The sequence below is a fragment of the Lepidochelys kempii genome, chromosome 10 (assembly GCF_965140285.1).
Source record: "Lepidochelys kempii isolate rLepKem1 chromosome 10, rLepKem1.hap1, whole genome shotgun sequence".
Lineage (NCBI taxonomy): Eukaryota > Metazoa > Chordata > Testudines > Cheloniidae > Lepidochelys > Lepidochelys kempii.
Window position 1 is genome coordinate 18,868,885 of NC_136389.1, and position 16,143 is coordinate 18,885,027.

At 41.2% G+C, this 16,143-nt stretch overlaps 1 protein-coding gene across 1 annotated transcript in view; it reads right to left on the bottom strand.

Moving 5' to 3' along the window:
* XYLT1 (xylosyltransferase 1) overlaps window positions 1-16,143 on the bottom strand; it is a 320,557-nt gene that overhangs the window by 17,988 nt on the left and 286,426 nt on the right. Inside the window, exons 10-11 of the mRNA XM_073362329.1 lie at window positions 14,222-14,417; window positions 4,197-4,530 (exon numbers count right to left, since the gene is read on the bottom strand). Of these exons, the coding sequence (XP_073218430.1) occupies window positions 4,197-4,530; window positions 14,222-14,417 (530 nt within the window). The remainder of the gene's footprint in view (window positions 1-4,196; window positions 4,531-14,221; window positions 14,418-16,143) is intronic.

The following is a 16,143-nucleotide window of genomic DNA, read 5'->3' on the forward strand; positions in this document are numbered from 1 at the left end:
GGGATCCTAAGCAGCATAGGATGGAAATGCTGCAAGTAAACTTTGGGTGAGATGAAATTGCTCTTTTGACAGACTACTAGCCTGGTAAAGTTAAATTTAGTCTCTAAATAGTGTGTACTGATGTTGTTTTATATGTAACCTTCTGTTTCTATTATCCTCACTCACTTTCTTTTAACCTTTGATTATAAACATATGATTGTTTCCACTATAAATGTATCTCAGTGCTGTGATGTTACACAGGAGCTGATCCTCAGTTGTACACACCATCTGATTTGATTCAACATCCCCTCGGGGATAGAAAACCTAGTATTACTCAATATTGTGAGTAACCAGCGACTGGGGTGCACCTACTGTTGACCCGCAGAACAAAGTGAGGATGGCATTGCCCTGAGGAGGGTGATTGGGTGACTAACAGGCTGGTGTCATTTAATCACTGCAATTCTCTCTCTTAGATGCTGGAGGCAGGGGGTAACAAGGCAACTCGCAGTCCTGGGCACCCCAAGAACCATCACACTTGCCCTCTGCCTTTGCATATGGTGGAGCACACTCAGGGAATAGGGCACATGATCACTGTAGCACAGAGTCAGATGCCTTCTCTTTGCTAAGGCAAAACTTGTGTTTAGGTGAGCTGTGTTAAACAGGAGCAATCTACCCCTGCTCTGCCCTCAAACACCGAGCCTGCTCCACAGAAACAGTCCTAACGACTACTTTTTACAACCCCTTAATTCTTACATGCAGGATTCCCTATAACACAACACTTTTACCTACATAACACCCGTACACCACCCCCATATCCCACCTCCTTGCTGATAATCTCCATAGTAAGATGACCCCTTCAATTGCTGCTGACATGTTATATAACTCAGCGCTCAAACGATTTTTTTGTCAGTGAATTTACCACCTCTCCAAGAGAGAGTCAAAGCTCCCATGGTTATAAGGCAATTCATCCAACCAGGGAAAAGAACTAGCATCATGTGACTTAAGAGACCCTTTGCAACAGCCGGCTCAAATGCTGAATGGTGCATATCCAGTAACCACATAAGACTGTTCCAGATCAGCGAACAAAATAAAATAATAAAAATAAAAGCACTGGTGGCTGGAGTTGGCAAGGGGCCAGCTTCACTCCCACACCTCAAGTTATTCCTGGCTGTCTTGGGAACGTTCCAGTACCTGGGGATCACAAAAGGGCATTGGCACTTGTTCCTATTTCCTCCTCCCTAGTGGCATATTCTATACTAGGTCCAGTAGGGGGTGGACTAGAGCTGTTTACAAAGGGATTCCCAAGGTAGCCAGAAGAGCTTTGCTCGAGTGGCACAAAGCAGCTGGACCATACAGGAGTACTGGTGCCTGAGTTATTTATTCTGTGAATTATATTCTCAGCTCTAACATTCACTGCAAAAAAAAGAAATGGTGCAACAACAATGTGTTGTAAATTGCTTATTCTCTAAAAGGGGTTTTAACAATCAAATGGTACTTAAAACAAACAGCGTATCAGTCCTAGTAAGCAGTAAGACAACAGACCGTAGGAGGCTGGGTGCCTAGCAAGATAGGAAGTGATGTTGAGTGCCTTCAGCAGATACAAAGTGTGCATGAATTAGCAGTACTGCATGGTTCCTATTCAAAATTGGGATTAAAACCAGAACTTCAAGATACTTCCAAGCCATATAACATAATTCTGATGGATATACTTATAACTGGTGAGAATTTAAAAGTAAAATCAATGTCCATATTTTCTCTGTGAGTTGCGGGGTGGGGGGGTTGTAGGTTTTCTGCTTCCCAGATCCTTGTGTTCTGTGTCATCTCATCGTCTCTAATAGCTCTGTAACCATCTTCTTCCTTTTCTGTCCCCTCCCAAACTCTGCACAGAGGTTTAATCTTTGTGGCATTCTGGTTGCCCTTAGCAACTCTCCTATGTCCTCATCAGTGCACATGGACTAATTAGTTGGAAATGTAAAAAGGCATTCTTCATTTAGATGTTGAAGTAAACTAAATGTGCCTGGTAGCTTTGCCAGAATTATTTAGAAAATCTCTTAATAAAAATGAATTGCTCTCTTCTGTTGACAATCCCTGAACGTAATGCTGATGTGTAATTTTTTTTTTCAATCTTAAAACAAGACTAATAGCATTGTTCCTTGATTCTATAAGCCTTTTTGGCAGCCTTTGTATTGTTTGTAACTGTAACAGAAATTGTTCCTTTAGAAGTTCTAATTTTTCTGCCATAGTTGCACAATGTCCTTATTTGGCATAGAAAACTGTTTAAATATTAAAATGGTGACAAACTGACAAAAGCTGGGAAATCAAATCTAAATGACAATTTTCCGCCTGGAGCACAATATTGTGCCTGAGTGAGAAAACAACAGAGATTTTCATTGTGAATGCTGATATAACCTTAATTACAGTGGTGTCTCTCTATCTGCCCCTGGAATTAAATTTCTCTTTCATTTTCACATCAAATTTCTGAGATAATACGTCACTAGCAAAGCACTCCTGCTGCTTTTTTCTTTGTTTGCTTTTAGCAAACAATATTGCTTCCAAGCTTTATATCTAACACCTCTAGTAAACTACAATTACCGCAGTAACATTGGCTGTTTAACAAAAAGTATATGGGCCTTGTTTTCTCCCACGGAAGTCAATGGGTCAATTTTTTTGTCTGTTACATCAGTGTAAATCTGGAGTAACTCCACTGAAATCAATGGAATTATTCTGGATTTAGAATTTGAACCAATGTGAGTTTTGTCTTTGACTTCACAGAGAGAAGCCTCCTGACTAAAGTCTGGGAAATGCTGGACTGTCCACTGGGACTCAAAGCAATGTAGCGAAAAGAAGCAAGTTAGTAACTGCTACCACAGCCTAGGTATGTGCTACATCTTCTATTCAACCTATTTAGACAGTTAAATTAGCAAAGAACATAGAATAAATTAATTTAAGAGAGACAAATCAGTAACACCCACAGTTAGGAGCTGGTTGACTCAAATCCCAAAAATGTACTCCATCCAAACATGTGAGAAGTTAAAAATCAGTAATTTAGCTGTTCTGGTAAAAAATGTGTGGAATCAAGCTCCTGGTCAGGAAGATTAGGATTGTATTTGCTCTCAGCAGTTGCCTGGTGATGTTTGTATTACTGAAGCAGCATGTTACACTGTAAGGTAAATGCCTGACTCAGTTTATTTGCTCCTCTGTCAGAAAGACAAAGAATTTCTGAAAACTAAATAGGATAGGTTTATATATTTGGCCACTTTACAATGGCTGATACTATGAATATTAATGACATTTCGCAGTGTAAAAAAATATGGCAAAGATATTCACAGCAACAAACTTGCTCTGATCTCACAGGTGTGACTTGGAAGTGCTTTCACCACCAATAAATTTGATACATGCTAAAGAATATTCAAATGAATGGATTTTCTAATGGAAGCTGCAGTCAAGGTTTCTAATAGCACGTTCTAACAGTATTAGAGAGGAAGAGATGGTTTAGACAGCTAGATGATACTGTGGTAGGAAAAGCAGTACCTTTCTTTTAAGAGAATAAGCTTTGGTTTGGTCTTAAGCATTTTGGGGTCACAATGCATAATTAGGTACAATTTCAGATGCACAGGATCTCATCTTGAGGTTACAGGGAAGGTCTAGACAGCTATGGGGAAAGGTTGGAACAGTTGTTTGGGAAGGAGATGGGGTTATAGCACACATCATAGGTAATTTTGATGAATCCAACATTTCATAAACTAATATTCTTACCATTATACATAAGGACTTTGTCAAGCACACAATATTAACAGTGTAAACCTCTTTGAGCAAATAAGTGAAAGAAGCAGCAAAGAAAGGAAATGGCCTATTCCTGTTTGCTTGTATTCTTAAATTATGGTTTGCATAGTTGCTCTTTGATTATGAAATGTCTAAAAGTTCTTTAGGTTCTGGTTTGTGTATATTTTAAATCCTTTATTCTATAGAAATGAATAGTCTTTTGTCCAAAGTTCCTATGTTTTACAGAATGGATTCAGCTACTTGCACTCATCTTCAAAACACAAGCTTCTTCATATTTAATATCTAAACTATTCCTTTTTTTGGTACTTTCCCTATGTAGTGGTACTGTGATTTTTAATCATAGCATTGACAGTGAATGAAATACTCTTTGATACTAGTACTTCACATCTATTCTGAAAACTTTAATACCTACTATACCTACAAAAACCACTTACCTTGTTTGATAGGTTGCCTGTTGGAGAATGTAAGAGGAGTAACAAGGAATTTGGTTTCAGCTACAGGTACCCAGTGGTGCAGAATTTTAATGGTCCAGACTCCAGGCCGCAGTGGCAAATTCAAAGGTGGTTTGTAGTGAGTAAATTCTGCACTAGATTCAATAAGAATATCATATGTAGCTGCGATTACATTGATAGGGTCCACCCAGATCACAGTGACTGTGACATTAGGGCCTTTTCCCCACTTCTGCATGCCAACTGGTTCATCCATCGGCCCAATAAGTCCTCCAAAGTTCCGAAATATCCTTTCCTTTGCATCCCAGTCAGTGCCAATCTGAAATTAAAGACAATATTACCACTACTGTTGTCTCTGTAAACAAACTGAAGGTCCTGATCCTGCAAATTCTATCCCACTCTCATTGACAGGACTATTCATATGCTTAAAGCTAAAAATGTGTGTATGTGCTTCTAGGATCAGGGCATAAATCTATGTTATTTACAGAAACACACACGGTACCTCTGCACAATGACATGAATCAGGATCTGTCAGTGTTATAATACTGGCATTAAAACATGCTTTGAATGGAAATTCAACATACAAACTTAAATTTTGTAGCAAGATTTTTAAAAATAAAAAAAAGCCCATTTGCAAATATTAAAGTTTGCAGATTATTGATCCAGAACGAGAATTTAGAACATTTAGTGTTTAAGCAATAAATAAAAAAAGATTAATTTATGGTCCAAATGTAGATACTGAATATTCACTGCAGTAGTTTTTGTCTTTAATCCATGTGCATTGCACAGTACAGACACTTTGTAATGAGAGATCAGAGCTTTTTAATGTATTGTAAGAAATAAGCACAAATTAGCTTGACAGGGGAGCTTAGTTTTTACACATGGACACATTAGCAGGAAATCCTCAATCCTGAGTTGGATGTTCAAAAGAGCATGTAGATATGTAAATGCCTGTTTTAGGTACATAATTGCTGATTTGGGCAGCTAGATGGTCTCTTGAGATGCCCATGTTTCAAAAGTTAAAGCAAGAATGGCAGTGAATCCAATGACCTGATATGGGTTTAAGCGAGCCTTTGACTCGACACTTTGTGAATGGGAGAGGTTTTCTCTCTATTTTGCTTTGCTTTTGTTGTTGAAAGAGGAAAATTTGGAAAAATCTATAGTCAGACAAAGGTAAGGAAACCGCAGACTCAGATTGGATTCCCATGCCACCCTTTTGCCCAGCACCGTTTTTAACCAAACATAGTATACTGAACCTTGATTGGCAGAATCATGTAGTTTGGGCCCGATCCAGTTGCTTCAAAGTCAATGGCTTCAACGGAACTTGACTCAGGCCCTACTTAATTTACAGATCAGACGCTTCCTCCCACCTCCTCACAAGTCACAACACTCCCTTCCTGATTGGTAGCGGGGGTTATTACTGGTAAGCCCTATTCTTACTGTCACAGCATTGATGTTCTTTTTTTATTTACTAGCAGTAAAGTAGCTGATTCACATCCCACAGTAAATATTTAATAGACCTTTCATTTTCCTAGTAGCTTTCATATTTCAGTGCACTTAATATGGGATTTAATGGCTCACCTGTAACCCACGGATAATGTGAACTTATCAGCCTTTGCTTATACATTAAAAAGAGAAATATCTGTAAACAGATAGCATGAAGGCATACATAATAGTCAGTCCTTTCCAAAAGGCATTTTTTTCACCCAAACCGCCTATTATAGCATATGTTTGTGTATAACTATCTAACTGTGGATAGCCCCCCCCCCCCCCCCCCACACACATGCAGGAGCCTTCTTTCTTGGATGATTGAGGTGCTAAAGGAGCACTCAAGGAAGACAAGGCCATTGTGGAGAATCTAAATGAATCCTTTGCATCAGTCTTCACTGTAGAGGATATGGGGGGAGATCCTGACACCCGAGCCATTCTTTTTAGGTGGCAAACCTGAGAAATTGTCCCAGATTGAGATGTCAGTAGAGGAGGTTTTGGAACAAACTGATGAATTAAACAGTAACAAGTCATCAGGACCAGATGGTATTCACCCAAGAGTTCTCGAGGAACTCAAATATGAAATATATTAACTGTGAATGTAACCTATCACATAAATCAGCCTCTATGCCAGGAGAGCCGCAGATAGCTAATGTACCACCTCTATTTAGAAAACAGCTTCAGAGGCGATCCCGGCAATTACAAGCTGGGGAGCCTAACTTCAGTAGCAGGCAAACTGGTTGAAATGATAGTAAAGAACAAAATTATCAGACACACAGATAAATATGGAATGTTGGGGAAGAGTCAATGTGGTTTTCGTAAAAGGAAAACATGCCTCACCAATCTATTGGAAATCTCTGAGGGAGTCAACAAGCTTGTGAACAAGGTGTCCCACTGGATACCACATACTTGGACTTTCAGAAAGCCTTTGACAAGTTCTCTCACCAAAGGCTCTTAAGCAAAGTAAGCAGTCATGGAGTAAAAGGGAAGGTCCTCTCATGGATCAATAACTGGTTAAACGATAGGAAACAGAGTAGGACTAAATGGTCAGTTTTCAGAATGCAGAGAGGTAAATAGCGGGATCCCCCCCAGGATCTGTACTGGGACAAGTGTTCATAGATACTAAGGTCAGAAGGGACCATTATGATCATCTAGTCCGACCTCCTGCACAATGCAGGCCACAGAATCTCACCCACCCACTCCTGCGAAAAACCTCTCATCTATGTCTGAGCTATTTAAGTCCTCAAATTGCGGTTTAAAGACTTCAAGGAGCAGAGAATCCTCCAGCAAGTGACCCGTGCCCCATGCTACAGAGGAAGGCGAAAAACCTCCAGGGTCTCTTTCAATCTGCCCTGGAGGAAAATTCCTTCCTGACCCCAAATATGGCGATCAGCTAAACCCTGAGCATATGGGCAAGATTCACCAGCCAGATACCCAGGAAAGAATTTTCTGTAGTAACTCAGATCCCACCCCCTCTAACATCCCATCACAGGCCATTAGGCCTATTTACCATGAATATGAATATGGAAAAGGAGGTGAATAGTAAGGTGGCAACATTTGCAGATGATACAAATTACTCAAGATAGTTAAGTCCAAAGCTGACTGCGAGGGGCTACAAAGGTATCTCACAAAATTGGGTGACTGGGAGACAAAAGGGCAGATGAAATTCAATGCTGATAAGTGCAAAGTAATGCTTACTGGAAAAACATAATCCCGACTATACAAAATGATGGGTTCTACATTAGCTGCTACCACTCAAGAAAGAGATTTTAGAGTCATTGTGGATAGTTCTTTGAAAACCTGATCAGTGTGAAGAGGCAGTCAAAAAAACTAACAATGTTAGGAACCATTAGGAAAGGGATAGATAATGAAACAGAAAATGTCATAAGCCCACAACTTTAATATTGTGTAAAATTCTGGTTGCCCCATCTCAAAAAAAGATATATTAGAACTGGAAAAGGTGCAGAGAAAGGCAATGAAAATAATTAGGGGTATGGAACAGCTTTCACATGAGGGGAGATTAAAAAGACGTGGACTTTTCAGTTTGGAAAAGAGATGACTCAGGGGAGATATGAGAAAGACTTATAAAATCATGAAAGGCGTGAAGAAAAAGTATAACTCACGGGTCACCCAATGAAATTAATAGGCAGAAGGTTTAAAACAAACAAAAGGATGTACTTCACACTGCGCACCGTCAACCTGTGGAACTTGTTGCCAAGGAGGAAAGGTCCATCAGTGACTATTAGCCAAGATGGTCGGGGATGCACAGCCACACTCCGGCTGTCACTAAACCTCCAAGTGCCAGAAGTATCTGGTACTTTATGCAGTCAGAGACAAGATATAGAGCTAGAGGCTGATTGGTCTGACCCAGTATGGCCGTTCCTAAGTTATGTTTATGTTTTTCCTTCCCATGAGGGTAGTGAACACCCAAAGCTGGCCTGCCACTAGATTCTTGTACTCTCTAAGTTCTCATCTCGTCTTAGGAGAACTAGCCACCCAAACACAATGCCTAGGTGCTGATGAGATACAGCCGTACGATCTCTGGATATGCACTACCATCGATATGTAGGCCCCAAAGCCACCCACTCCACCCACACTGACTGAGGCGATCAGCACAGTTTATAGGTGAACTCCTGCAGAGGAAGGGCACAGGCAGAACACTAAAATGCCAGCAGTGCAAAAACATTCTGAATTCATCTGTCAGCAGCAGAAATGCCTCTTACAGGACTATATCACTGTAGCAAAGGAGGCAAAATAAGCTTGCTAATTCTCCACCATTAACGCAGCAGAATCATGGCAAGCAGAGCTATTTCATATAGTGAGCTGGCTAACCCAGACTGCATAGCCCAGACCCAAGCATCCGCTTCTCCAATAAGATCAATTGCATAACTATGGGGATAAATGGGAAAGAAAATTCCCTGACCAGATTGTATTATCCACCTGAGTGTGGCCCTGTTACACTTGCTGAAGATCAAAAAGCCCTGAAAAATAATACAGACACAGCCTATGGAATGGATCCATGACCCTCCTTGCTGGTAAAAGCCAGCAAACAACTTTGCCCATTACTAACAGGAATGACCAATGTCTCCTTCAGAGAAGCACACCAACCTAACTCCTTTAAAAATGCAATAGCTCGCCCAATCCTCAAAGAAGCCTACCCTTAAACCCTGAAGACCTCTCAACTCCTGTTCTGTCTCCTTCTATGTAGTAACCTCGAACATGTGATATCAGCTAACATCCTAGATGTCTCATAACCAGGATTCAGACCAGGATATGCCATAGAGACAGTTCTGGTGAGACTAAAAACGGCCTTTAGCCATTCATACAGACAAGAGCTCCATGTCCATACTGCTGGACCTCTTTGCAGCCTTTGACAACCGTGGACCACAAGGGACTACTAGCCCACCTGCCTGATACAGAAGGATACGTCACCCAGCACTACAGTGGAGCTAACTGTTCCTCTCCAGCAGAGCTTAGACTGGCAATTAGTAGCTACCCTCACCTCTGCAGTTCTCCAGGGATCCATACTAACCTCTCTTCTCTATCTGAGAGCAGAGAGAGACCGGGAGATGCCATGGACTCAGTGGCCAACAGTGTGCTGCTGACACTTAACTACAGTAGAACCTCAGAGTTATGAACACCTTGGGAATGGAGGTTGTTTCTAACTCTGAAATGTTTGTAACTCTGAGCAAAACTTTATGGTTGTTCTTACAAAAATTTACAACTTAACATTGACTTAATACAACTTTGAAACTTTACTATGCAGAACAAAAATGCTGCTTTTAACCACCTTAATATAAATGAAACAAGCACAGAAACCATTTCCTTACCTTGTCAAATCTTTTTTTTTTAAACTTTCCCCTTTTTTAGTAGTTTACATTTAACATAGTACTATACTGTATTTGCTGCCCCCCCCTCCTTTTTTGGGTCTCTGCTGCTGTCTGATTGCATACGTCCAGTTCCAAATGGTTGATGTGTGGTGTGGTTGATGGGTCAGTTTGTAACTCTGGTGTTCTGCTGTATAGATCTCATTCTCAAATATCAGCATGCCTTCCAGAAATGAGTTCTTAAATGAAAAGCAGCTGGCTCAAACTGAATCCAGGAAAGACTGACATGATGCTGCTCAGAAAGGGGAAATGCTCTGAAGTAGCAGCAGAGTCACTGTCTCCACCTTCCACTGAAGGCACACAGTTCCAATTTGTCAGAATGGTGTGACACCTTGGGATGATCTTTGACTCCTCACTAAGCTTGGATGACCTGGTTAGCATCAGTATCTAAAAATGCCTGCTTTGTCCTTTCCTTCCGGACAAGGACTTGGCTGCAGTGATCTATGCCTTCGTCACCTCTAGGCTGGATTACTGTAATTCACCAGATGGAAGCTGAATGTGAAGGTGATGCACAGGTGCCAGCTGGTACAGAATGCAGTTGCCTGCCTTCTCCATGGTTTAGGCCACAGGGAGCACATCAAACCCATACTGACGTCCCTCCTCTGGCTCACAGTAGGCTTTTGATGCCAGTTTAAGGCTTTTGTCCGAATTTTCAAAGCAATTACTGGATCAAGCCCCAGCAACATTACAGACCACATTTCAATCTATGAATAATTGACAGCTGCGCTCTAAGGCAACGCACATCACAAAGCCAAGATGAAGCACGTGAGAGCTGCGCATAAACCAATCTTGGACAAGGGGATCCGGCTACAGAACAATTTCCAGAAGGGATCAGAGGAATCCAGAGTCTGATTGTCTTTAGGAAATGACGCAAAACCTTCCTCTTCGACCAAGCCTTTCCACCATAAAAATGACACACACACACCACTGACATCCCCTTCTACCAAATAAACCCCTGCCAATGGGGGAAAAAAAAACCCACACAAAGATCCTACGTCAAGCAGAGATTTTACTCCAAAAAGGGAGACATGCCAGAGACTCTATAAAATCCACCAGGGACTTCGTTATTGATGTTATGTGGAAGCTGGTCAGATACTACAATGATAGGCCAAAGCATAAAACTCTCAGACAGACTCAAAGCCCATGCCTCAGCCTAGACGTAGCAAGAAGGAGTCCCTAGCTGAAGGAGTGAGGGGTATGTTGGACACAGAGAGGTAGCACGGCTGGAACGCAGTGTGCTCTGGCAGTCTCCAGCTGTGGTACGTTCCTTTGGGGACCTCAGCTAGATGAAGCATATTACAGCAGACCAGGCACTGCTTTAATCTATACTGGGGCCAGGGCCAGTGCAGATCAGTCCACAGAATCAGGAAATCACAACCAGCTTCTTGATGTCCTTCCCAGACACACACTCTGTTGTGCTGAGCAGATTTCAGTGCAGGAGAGAGGCTGAGGCTTTCAAGTTGTAGCATTTTATAGTGAAGGTGATTTTAAGCAATTTTGAGAACTTTTTATCCCTCCCTCTGAGCCCTGCCCTAAAACATTCTTAAAATAAGTTTTGGATACCATATGTGGAACACACAGAGAGCATGACAATGTGGGCCGGTATCAAGGCTTCATTAACAGTCATTTCGGACAAGCTGCAGAGCTCTTGTGTGGCTTTGACATCCAAGAGTAAATCGTCTATTCCAAATCCACAGTGGAAAAATTTTTGTACCACATCACATGGCATGATAGTTTTCTATAGAGACAGACATACTATAGACCTCTCTCAAGGTAGATTATTCTGGGATCCCAGAACAAGGTGTGAGTGCTGGGTATACGTGGGAAGCTGGAATTCTCCCTTGTCTCATTCGTATAAAGCTCCTGTTTCCGTCCCTGTTCAATCCCAAGATAAAATTTCCCCAAAATAAATTATGCCTTGATTATGGGTTTGTCTCTCATTGCTCTTCATAAGTAGGACCATTAGGTTCACACAATGCACACTAATTGCTTGCCACCTAGTTTATTTTATTTTCTGTGATGAATCACAACTTTTAACAAGGCCATAAATGAACTTAGTGTTCCTGTGGTACAGTTAGAGCTGAAGTAATTTAAAACTTTAAATTAAATCAATCTTTTCCCCTCCAAGTGCATTAAATTTCAGGTTTCCTAACATATAGCATGAATCCAGGTTTGTAGTAGATGACAAGGACACCCACACAGTATGCATGTTATGTACAAATCATTTTTGAGGGGTCTGGGGCTGTCATCTGATGAGGATGGAGGGAGGAACCCTAGCAATTTTTCACTCTGATATTTCCTCTAATCATAAAATTCAACACAATAAAGTGTGGTCAGAATCAACTGTGCAACTGCAACTCTGCTGTAAACTTTGCCAACACTTTGGTACCTCAACACTAGCACCTTTATAATGTCTATCACACACACCTTTCTGTCTCATCCTTGTATTGGTGTTGTGGAAAACCCGCTGGTCAGGAAGCGGAGTTTGAGGAGCAAAATGGGGGAGTGGTAGCCATAATAGTAGTAAAAGCAGCATGAGCCTAATCTGAACTGTAGTGATCCTATCACCCGTGCTATCCTATTGGTTGTATGCATGGACCACAATGACCACTGTAAACTTTAAGTCCTACCTGCCGCACATTTTGAAGCAGCCTCCCTGTGCTCTTCCTGCTGGCCTCATTTCTGTGAGCCAGCAACAGGACTGCAGTGCCCAGCCAATAACCACCTTGCCAATCCTAATTCACTGTCTGATCGCAAGAAGAAAGTTATTGGGAAAGGCAGCACAGATATGACATGACGAGCATAACCATCATCCTGAGTTTTCTGTCTGGTTGCTTAGCTCACAGCCTTTGATCCTAAGACTGTGGTAATCCTCATAGTAGGAGCACGGACTGATTTATTTTACAGGCATGAGATCTTTCAGAAACAAGAAATGTCATTTAGAATGACGGTGGATCAGTTGTGGAGCTTGTCAGCCTTGACTAAAGCCAATGGAGTTATTCTGTACGTACACTAGGGAGCAAAGCTGGATCCAAAGGCAGAGAGATCTGTTTTCCAAGGGTAGTCAGAAAATAAAGTAAATGATTAAATGATGATTAAAATGATTGGCTTTGTGCTTCCTAGTCTGTCTTAATATGAATCAACTGCGAAAGGAGAGAACAATCAGACACAGCAAACAAAACTCTTTTCAAGCGTATCTTGATGACTGTTTCCAATGGAAGAAAAATTTCCTTCTGAAGTGAGGGGAACTCACCAAGTGTCAAATTCTTCCCTTGCTTACATTTACATGATTCCCACTGAGGTCAATGGGGACACAGGCATCAATCTTAGGACAGATTTTGGGCCTTTTCCAGGAACTGATACAAATCAAGATTTTTTCTTTTTCTTATTAACACTGTATTTAAAATAGACACCCAAGTACTTTAAACAAATTTTGTCACTCAGCTAGATGAACTGTTTCTGTTGCTCACCCACATGTTTTCAAACTTAGAAGCACTTAAATCAGGAATCATGCTAAAGTAGAATTAAGAACCTAACAAACAACAGAAGTGCTACAAAACACAAGAAATACAGCTTGTATGACAATTTATCACTGCACGAAATGGCAAGTCAACCACCAGACACATTGATAAACAGAATGCATCCCACATTCATCTTCTTAATGGGACATTAATGTCTCGGATTTGCCACGCACACCAAAACACTGAATCCTACCTAGGCCTTTCTTAATTGCCCAAGAAGACGATAATTTATGGACTTAGCCATAATGAGTGGGAACAAATTTGTTCAATCAATTTTATGCTTTAATTGAAAATTGTGGCCTAACAAGAAACATCATGAAATTAACTGTTTTAGACAGTTATATGTTTAAAATACAATATAGATGTCCGATTCTATTATTGGTATATTTCTCATGATGCATTTTAGGGGTACATTTTTTACAGTGTGTGTGTCAGATAATGGGACAAATCCAATGAGGAAATAACGGAATCTGTGGGTAAATCTCAACCATTACTGTGGTAATTTTCTCTTTGATGTTCCTACATCAACATTCTATCCATACGTAGTTTCATTTTTCCTAATTTTAATTTTTTTCAGTGGGTTCACAAGAGGGAGGATCTAATAGCATGGGCTAGAGAAAAGAGCTGGCTCCATCACACAGTCCATCTCAATCTGGAGCTGCAGTGACCTTCTCCCCCATCCCCGAGTCTCTCTGGAAGGGGAAATTGACACAGATGATAATTCCTGTAAGGCACTGACCACCTGTTGTGAGATAGCTGTCCTCATCTGCCACTTAACTCCAGGGGATCTGAGGGCATTTAGAATATTGCAGGAAGTGCTCAGCATGTTACACGGTTGGGCCATAAATCATGATTTGCATCAATATTTCCTGCGATGAAGGACTTGTGCACTAATGCACCGAGCCACTCTGCATTTGAAAAAGTTGATGAATTGACATGCAAATTCACCAGTTGTTTGTAAAAGATGTGGCTGATTGGTTGGGTTTTTTTGCTCCACTAATTGGCAGGCTGTGGGCATTTTTTGGTTTTGGCTTGGCTGCACAAGGGGGGCAAGTACCAAAAATGTGCCCTGGCTGGCAAAATGGCGAGGACTGCTCTAGCTAGGAACGCTTACCTCTGAAAACTGCAGCCTTCCAAAATCACTTGGTGGACTAACAATCTTAAACATTTTCTTTGGCATCACCCAAGTTTCCAAAGTCTCTAGTTTACTGACAGCCAGATTCGTTGCATGATGTTTGATTAAGAAGCCCTGAAAACGATCAGCGAGGAAGTAGAGTTGGACTGAAACTGGATGGCCCATGGGATAGTACCTGTAAAACACACAGTATATGCACATGGACAAGGATTATGAAAAATCAGACACATGAAATCACCATTTACTTTGGGCTAATGGTTTAAAAGGACATTCGTTTCAACTATGACATATGCTGCTTTAGCATTAAGAGATTTTAAATTTGTTCATTACTCGGTATCAGATATTCTTAGGCTTTTCTGATTACTCAAACAAAAAATTGTTAGTAAGAACATGCATTCATTTAAAAGGCATTCACAGCTAAACTTTTAAGCTGTCTCTTTGGGCCCCAAAATTCCATTTACTTACTAATCCTTTCTGCTAAAAAGGTCCTGCACAAAGGTGGACAGTTTGAACTCTGAAGATATTATTTTACTGAGTGGTGGGGAGACCAAGCTACAAAGTTCAGATTCAAAGTTTTCCCGGATTTAGGGGTGTTCAGATTTGGGGTTCCAGTCCAAAGTGAAATCCATGTCAAAACCAAATCCAAACTTTCCTTAAAGAAGGGGATATCCAATTTCAAGCCATGTTCAAGTCCTTCTCTAATTTCATTTTGTAAGGGAGGGGGTGGATAGTGGGGATATGTCTACACTGCAGTAAAAGACCCCCGGCATGGCCATGACTGGCTTGGGTCAGCTGACTCAGGCTTGTTGTGCTCAGGCTGCAGGGCTTTATAATTGCAATGTAGACATGTGGGCTTGGGCTAGAGCCTGGGCTCTCAGACCCCACGAGGGGGTGGGTTTCAGAGCCCGGGCTCCAGCCCGAGCCTGAATGTTTACAGTGCTATGTTTAGTCTTGCAGCCCTGTGAGCTCCAGTCAGCTGAGCTGGACTTTGAGGCTTGGTATGGTAGGTTCTGTATTACAGTCTAGACATACCCTGGATTTCATGAAAGAAACCCTAATAGCACGGGCTAGGGTGGGGCAAAGTCAAGCAGCCTCTTACTCCCTCTCTCATACACAGAGCTCTGCCAATGCTCCCTATTCTGGCTCACAAAATTCCAGCAAGGGAACTCTGCTGAGAAGAAACTGTGAATTGTGTTTATACCAGTTGGTTCTGAATAATGTGATAACAGAGAAGCATTACTTTAAATACAGTTACATAGCATTGGCGTCTACAGACTTGATACGTTTCTAACAACCCTTAAGTATCAATGAGAAGGGCCTTCCATTCGAAGATATGACTGCACTGAATTTCAGGGAGAATCCACTCCTTCTTTGGCCCTGTTTCTGCATGTGCTTAATCTTATACACTATAAGTAGCTCTGATTACTTCAATTCGCAGTGGACTATTTACAGTGTGTAAAGCTAAGTATGTAAGTCTTTGCAGGTTTGGGGTCTTTCTGCCTCATGGCTGAGAAGCCAAAATAAAAGAAAAAATAAATTTATAGGATGTGCGCCAAAGAGAAAAACTTTCCAAGCAAAAGGAGAGAAATGCAGCTTGGCCGGTTTCTAGATTTTCTGGTGACAGTTCTATGACATTAATAAATGTCCACTGTTTACATAATTACGGTTATAAAATTCCTTACTCTTGTGACTTCAGAAAGCCTTTGATACCAATGTACAGATGTAAAGAGTAGTCCATAAAGTAACTGTAGCAAACAGCCCTACCAACCTGTGAATATTTGAAAGCAGTACTGGACACTAAAGCAGAAGGTCTGTTTATTATGTATATGTTTTATCATCTCTCATTATCTGTCTCTCTGTTTTTACGGACCCCATCACCATCTCATCCAAGTTCCCATCAC